The sequence below is a fragment of the Mandrillus leucophaeus genome, unplaced genomic scaffold, assembly GCF_000951045.1.
Source record: "Mandrillus leucophaeus isolate KB7577 unplaced genomic scaffold, Mleu.le_1.0 Scaffold108, whole genome shotgun sequence".
Lineage (NCBI taxonomy): Eukaryota > Metazoa > Chordata > Mammalia > Primates > Cercopithecidae > Mandrillus > Mandrillus leucophaeus.
The window spans coordinates 4,269,898-4,277,344 of record NW_012098987.1 but is presented as its reverse complement, the minus strand read 5'-3'; the positions used below and the strand labels follow the sequence as shown (position 1 = coordinate 4,277,344).

At 41.0% G+C, this 7,447-nt stretch overlaps 1 protein-coding gene across 1 annotated transcript in view; it reads left to right on the top strand.

Moving 5' to 3' along the window:
- DYX1C1 (dyslexia susceptibility 1 candidate 1) overlaps positions 1 to 7,447 on the top strand; it is an 89,185-nt gene that overhangs the window by 78,290 nt on the left and 3,448 nt on the right. The window contains exon 8 of the mRNA XM_011986712.1: positions 7,008 to 7,161. Within this exon, the coding sequence (XP_011842102.1) occupies positions 7,008 to 7,161 (154 nt within the window). The remainder of the gene's footprint in view (positions 1 to 7,007; positions 7,162 to 7,447) is intronic.

Below are 7,447 nucleotides of genomic sequence, written 5' to 3'. Positions count from 1 at the left end.
TATTATTTCTTTTTTTTTTTTTTGAGACCAAGTCTCGCTCTTGTCCCCCAGGCTAGAGTGTGATGGCACAATCTTGGCTCAATGCAACCTCTACCTCCCAGGTTCAAGTGATTCTCCTGCCTCAGCCTCCTGAGTAGCTGGGATTACAGGCACCTGCCACCACGCCCAACTAATTTTTGTATTTTTAGTAGAGACGGGGTTTCACCTTGTTGGCCAGGCAGGTCTCAAACTCCTCACCTCAGGTGATCTGCCCGCCTCAGCCTCCCAAAGTGCTGGGATTACAGGCGTGAGCCACCGCACCCGGCCGTGAATATTTTAACATATTGATCAAAAGCAGTGAATTCTGGTATATTCTGAGTGGCAATTTGTGTTCATATTTTGAGGCAGCTATAGATATTATTTATTATATTTCATCATATACGCTTCTGTGTTTATTTTCCTATTGCTTCTATAACAAACTACCGCAAAGTTTGTGGCTTAAAACAACACAAATTTATTATCTATAGTTCTGTAGTTCAGAAGTCCAAAATGAGTTTTACTGGGCTGAAATTAGGTATCAATTGCATTCGTTTTGAAGGCTCTAGGAGAAAAGCTATTTTCTTAAATTTCCAGCTTCTAAGCTATTTGCATTCCTTGGATTGTGGCTCCCCAGCCACTGATTGCATTCTTCTGAGCTCTGCTTCCATGGTCTCTTCTCCTTTTCTGACTCTCCTGCCTCCTTCTTTCTTTTATAAGGCCTCTTGTGTTTATATAAATCCCACCTACATCATCCAGGGTACTCTCTCCATCGAACTCTTTAACTTAATCACATCTGCAAGGTCCTTTTTGCCACATTAGGTAACATTCATAGGTTCTGGGATTAGAATATGGACATCTTTTTTTGGGGGGGGTGGGGGCATTATCTGTCTACCACAATGTCTGTATTTTTCTTTTCTTACTCCTTTTTCTTGGTCTTTTCTCTTGTCTGTTGCAACACCAGGGATTGTTTTGTGGCATTTAGCTAGAGTTGGCAATTTTTCTGAAGGTTAGAAGCCTGGAACTGACAGGTTGGCTCTTCTAACTCCCAAGAGTAAAACCATATATAATCTTTCCTCCTCTTTCTCTTCTTCCTTTCTTCCTTCCTATTCATTTATTCAGCCATTAAATAAGCAATTATTGATTGCTTGCTATTTGCCAGACTATAGGCACTGAACAACAGAAATCAGGAGGAGAAAGACATATACAAATACTTAAAACACTGTGTGGGAAGTACAATAACATGGATAAGAACAAGGTAATAGGGCCGGGCGTGGTGGCTCACGCCTGTAATCCCAGCGCTTTGGGAGGCCAAGGCAGGCGGATCACCTGAGGTCAGGAGTTCGAGACCAGACTGAACAACAAGTAGAAACCCCGTCTCTACTGAAAGTACAAAATTAGCTGGGTGTGGTGGCGCATGCCTATAATCCCAGCTACTCGGGAGGCTGAGGCAGGATAATTGATTGAACCTGGGAGGTTGAAGTTGCAGTGAGCTGAGATTGTGCCACTGCACTCCAGCCTGGGCGACACAGCGAGACTCCATCTGAAAATAAAAAGAAAATTTCTGGCCAGGCACGGTGGCTCATGCCTGTAATCCCAGCACTTTGAGAGGCCAAGGTGGGTGGATTACTTGAGGTCAGGATTTTGAGACCAGCGTGGCCAACATGGTGAAACCCCATCTCTACTAAAAATATAACAATTGGCCGGTCACAGTGGCTCACTCCTATGTAATCCCAGCACTTTGGGAGGCCAAGGTGGGTGAATCACCTGAGGTCAGGATTTTGAGACCAGCCTGGCCAACATGGCGCAACCCCATCTCTACCAAAAATACAAAAATTAGCCGGGCGTGGTGGCAGGTGCCTATTGTAATCCCAGCTAATCAGGAGGCTGAGGCAGGAGAATTGCCTCAACCCGGGTGGCAGAGGTTGCGGTGAGCTGAGATCGTGCCATTGCACTCCAGCCTGGGCAACAAGAGCGAAACTCCGTCTCAAAAAAAAAATAAAAATTAGCTGGGTGTGGTGGTGGGTGCCCATAATCCCAGCTACTCGGAGGCGGAGGCAGGAGAATCGCTTGAACCCAGGAGGTGGAGGTTGCAGTGTGCCGAGATTGAGCCACTGCATTCCAGCCTGGGCGACACAGCAAGACTCCATCAAAAAAAAAAAAAAAAAAAAAGAGTAAGGAAAAGAATTGGGCCCTTTCCTAACACCATGTACAAAAAGAACTCAAAATCAAAGACCTAAATGTAAGGACTAAACTATAAAACTCTTAGAAGAGAACACAGGGTGCTTCCTTACATTGGATTTGGTAACGTTTCCTGGATATGACACCAAAACCATAGGCAACAAAAGAAAAAATGGTTAAGTTGGACCACATCAAAATTAAAAACTTTTGTGCATTGAAGACACTATAAATAGAGTAAAAAGACAACCCACAGAATAGAGAAAATATTTGCAGATCCAGAATATATATGAACTACTACTCAATAACAAAACAAATAACCTAATTTAAAAATGGGCAAAGAGGCCAGGTGAAGTGGCTCATGCCTGTAATCCCAGCTTTTTGGCAGGCCAAGGTGGGTGGATCACCTGAGGCCAGGAGTTCGAGACCAGGTTGGCCATCATGGTGAAACCCTGTCTCTACTAAAAATACAAAAACTAGTCGGGCGTGGTGGCTCACACCTGTAATCCCAGCTAATCTGAGTCTCAGAGGCGTGAGAATCACTTAAACCTGGGAGGTAGAGGTTGCAGTGAGCTGAGATGGCACCACTGAACTCCAGCCTGGGCAACGGAGAGAGACTCTGCTCAAAAAAATAATAATAATTTTTAAAAATAATAATAATGGGCAAAGAACTTAAACAGGTTTTTCTCCAAAGAAGAGAGACAAATGGCTAGTAAATATGAAAAGATGTTTAACATCACTAACCATTTGGGAAAGGTCTATCAAAACCACTATGAAATGCCACTTCACACCCATTAGGATGGCTACTCAGAAAAAAAAAAAAAAAACAGAAAATAACAAGTGTTAGTGAGGATGCGGAGAAATTAGAATCCTGTGCACTGTTGGTAGAAGTATAGAATGATTCAGCTGCTATGGGAAACAGTATTGTGGTACCTCAAAAAAATAAAAATAGGGCCGGGCGCAATGGCTTATGCCTGTAATCCCAGCACTTTTGGGAGGCCGAGGCATGCGCATCGCCTGAGGTCAGGAGTTGAAGACCAGCGTGACCAACATGAAGAAACCCTGTCTCTACTAAAAATACAAAATTAGCCAGGCATGGTGGTGCATGCCTGTAATCCCAGCTACTTGGGAGGCTGAGGCAGGAGAATCGCTTGAACCCGGGAGGCGGAGGTTGCTGTGAGCCAAGGTCGTGCCATTATATTCTAGCCTGGGCAACAAGAGCTAAATTCCGTCTAAAAAAATAAATAAATAAATAAATAATAATAAAAATAGATTTTTTTTTTCCTTTTTCTGAGATAAGGTCTGGCTCTATAGCCCAGGCTGGAGTGTAGTGGTGTGAACTTGGCTCACTGCAACCTCTACCCTTCAGGTTCAAGCCATCCTCCCACCTAAGCCTCCCAAGTAGCTGGGACCACAGGCACAAGCCACTGTGCCCAGCTAATTTTTATATTTCTTGTAGAGCCAGGGTTTTGCCATGTTGCCTAGGAGGGTCTCAAACTCATAAGCCCAAGCCATCTGCTCACCTTGGCCTCACAAAGTTCTGGGATTATAAGCGTGAGCCACCATGCCTGGCCTAAAATAGAATTAGTATATGATCCAGTAATTCCACTTCTTGGTGTATACCCAAAAGAATTAAAAGCAGGAACACAAACAGATATTTATACAACCATGTTCATAACAATAACATTCACAATATCCAAAACATATAAGCAACCCAAGTGTCCATTGAGGTTTAAATGGATAAATAAAATGTGTTATATCCATAACAATGCAGTGTTATTTCAGCTTTAAAAAGAGAGGAAGTCCTGTCACATGCTACAACATGGATGAACCTTGAAGACATTATGCTAAGTGAAATAGGCCAGTCACAAAAGGACAAACATATGATTTCACTTTTGTGAGATACTTAGAGTGGTCAAACTCATAGAGACAGAAAGTCAAATGGTGGTTGTGAATGACTAGAGAGGATGGGGAATGGAGGGTTGTTCCCTAACTCCTGGGTATGGAGTCTCAATTTGAAAAGATGAAAAAGTTCTGAGTGTGGATGGTGATGATGGTTGCACAATGTAAATGTAGTTAATGCCACTGAATTTTACATTTAAGAATGGTTAAAATGGTGAATTTCCAGCACTTTTGGAGGCCGAGACGGGCGGATCACGAGGTCAGGAGATCGACACCATCCTGGCTAACACGGTGAAACCCCGTCTCTACTAAAAAATACAAAAAACTAGCCGGGCGTGGTGACGGGCGCCAGTAGTCCCAGCTACTCGGGAGGCTGAGGCAGGAGAATGGCGTGAACCCGGGAAGCGGAGCTTGCAGTGAGCTGAGATCCGGCCACTGTGCTCCAGCCTGGGCGGCAGAGCAAGACTCCGCCTCAAAAAAAAAAAAAAAAATGGTGAATTTCGTTATATATATTTTACCACAGTTTAAAAAATAAGGTTCGGTGTAGACACTGTAGATTACCTAGCCAACATTTATTCTCTCCCTTCATCCTTATTAGATGAGCTCGTATTTTGTTGAGGTGTGCAGCCCTTGCTCATGTGACTTAGGACAGTGACCCTATTCCAAGTCCAAGGATAAATTCTCATTGACTTCAACAGATTATGATTGCTTTAGTTGCATTCCTGCTTAAAAAAAAAAAAAAAAAGATATAGATACAAAAATACTTATTATAATGTTCTTTATAAAAGCAAAAGTATTGGAAAACAAGACGCCCTAAATGTACCTGAGTAGGAGGAAATTGGTTTCAGAAATCCTAGCACTTATGAGAGAATACTGTAAGAATAATCCATGTATTATGTATACTCTGTAAAAATGTATTTATCTATTTTTTAACATGGAAAGATGGACATGTTTTTGAATTTTTAAAATCATTCTAAACAGCAGTATATAGTAGTGAGGAGTCAAATTGGGGAGGTAGGGGTAGGAGGAGAGAGAGAGAGAGAGATGGCGGCAGGGCAGGGGGCAGGCAGGGAGGGAGGCAAGGATAAAGGAAAAGAGAGTTTGAGGGAGAGAAAGACTGGTTTTTATTTGTGTTTTTGTTTTAAGGGTATGTACTTTTGGTCAATGAGAGGTGAAAGGAAGTAAACTGGGAGTTTTCTGGAAAAGATTTTCTTTCTCTTAGGGAACATATATCAGAAAATACTGTTACCTTTTCTTCCAATGAGTATTATGCCTGTATGTGGCACCTTGGGCTATTATGTCCATGAGGAAAATCAGCCTGATTGTGGTTCCTGCTGAGTGCAGTAGAATGGACAGATGGAAGGAGCCTGCGGCCTTGATAACACCTTTGAGCTGCTGATTGGGCTTGGAGCTTCTTTCCTCTGGACTTTTTATTTTTGTTTTTTAAATCTTCTTTATAAGGGCCTTAATCCCATGGACTTTTAAAATGTGAGATAATTTATTTCCTTACTTGTTTAACCCCACTTGAGTTGTGGTTCTGTTACTTGCAATCAGAAACGTCGCTGATATGAGGCATTTCAGAAATGTAAACTACCCATAGAATTAGCTCTTCTAGTACAAGTTATTTTCAGCTTGAGTTTAGCTCAAGTTAGATGTGACAATGGTGTAATCTTACCTTTTATTCAGTTTACTGGCTGCTTTTGTAGGTTTACTTTTGACATGTTTAATATTCTAGAGCAGCAAAGTATGCAGTATAACGGAATGAACATGAATACAAAGTTATATTTATATGACATTTTTATTTTCAGCAAAGTATTTTCCATTTTCCTGTTGATGTACTTTTTCAAATTTTTGTAAGTGGAAATTATACATAAAAAAGAGGCCGGGTGCAGCGGCTCACGCCTGTAATCCCAGCACTTTGGGAGGCCGAGGCGGGCAGATCACCTGAGGTCAGGAGTTCAAGACCAGTCTGACCAAGATGGAGAAACCCTATCTCTACTAAAAATACAGAATTAGCCAGGTGTGGCAGTGCATACCTGTAATCCCAGCTACTCAGGAGACTGAGGCAAGAGAATCATTTGAACCCGGGAGGTGGAGATTGCAGCGAGCCAAGATTGTACCATTGCACTCCAGCCTGGGCAACAAGAGTGAAACTCTGTCTCAAAAAACAAACAAACAAACAAACAAACTTTGCATTTTGAAGAGATCCTTTAATCGTGTACATCCCTTTGTTTGAAGAAAATTTTGGAACATTTGAACTGAAAGAGTATATCCATTGCAAGTAACCAAAAAACCCAATTCAAATTGGCTTTATATTGAAAGGAATTTATTGTGTTATATAACTAAACAGCTAAAGGTGTTTTCTATTTCAAGTAAAGGTTGATCCAGCAGCTTAACTGTATCATGAAGGGCTGTTTCTTTCTGCCTTTTTATTCCTTTCATATTTCCATAGTATCAGCTGTATTCTAATGCCAGCTCATCCCATGGTGTTAAAAATGGTCAGCAACAATGTGGGCTATGTGACTTCTTCATTTATATCCAGCAGGGGGAGAAGTATGCCCAACTTTTCATTCTCCAACTCTAAAACCATCCCACAGGCTTCAGTCTAAATAGAACAATGTAGGTCACACAAGCCCATCCCTGAGTTAATTACTGTAGCAAAAATAATGAAAATATGCCTACTGGCTTAAATTACTAATGTCTACCCTTGGAAGTGGGAGTGCGGTCCATTCCATTCAAATGACAGGCTGGTATATGTGAAAACAGATGGATTCAGTGCAGCCAACAATGTCTACCCTAAAGAGAATGCAAAAAGAGGTAAGCCATCCTCTTTGTCAAATACAATTAGATATTATTTCTGTGTTTCTCTTTCAATGTTAAATTGTTTTTCTTCTCTGTTTTTGTCTCATTAGCAAATTGTTTGCAACAGAAAACTATTTGGCAGCTATCAATGCATATAATTTAGCCATAAGACTAAATAATAAAATGCCACTCTTGTATTTGAACCGGGCTGCTTGCCACCTAAAACTAAAAAACTTACACAAGGCTATTGAAGATTCTTCTAAGGTATGGATATCTGTTTATGATATATGGTGCTTTAAATATATCCTTCTATTAATTGGTTTAAATGATTATTTTTTTCTGTTCAATTGAAATAATTGAAATGCAAAGATTTTAAAAATTGTCTTTCTTATTGAATCTTTATTTTTTTTTAACTGATTTTTTACTAATGGACAAGGATCTAGTGTTTTTTTGTGACTTCTTTGAATAGTTAGTTAGATTAAAAATCAGCTGTTACTGGCCAGGCCTGGTGGCTCACACCTATAATCCCAGCACTTTGGGAGGCCAAGGT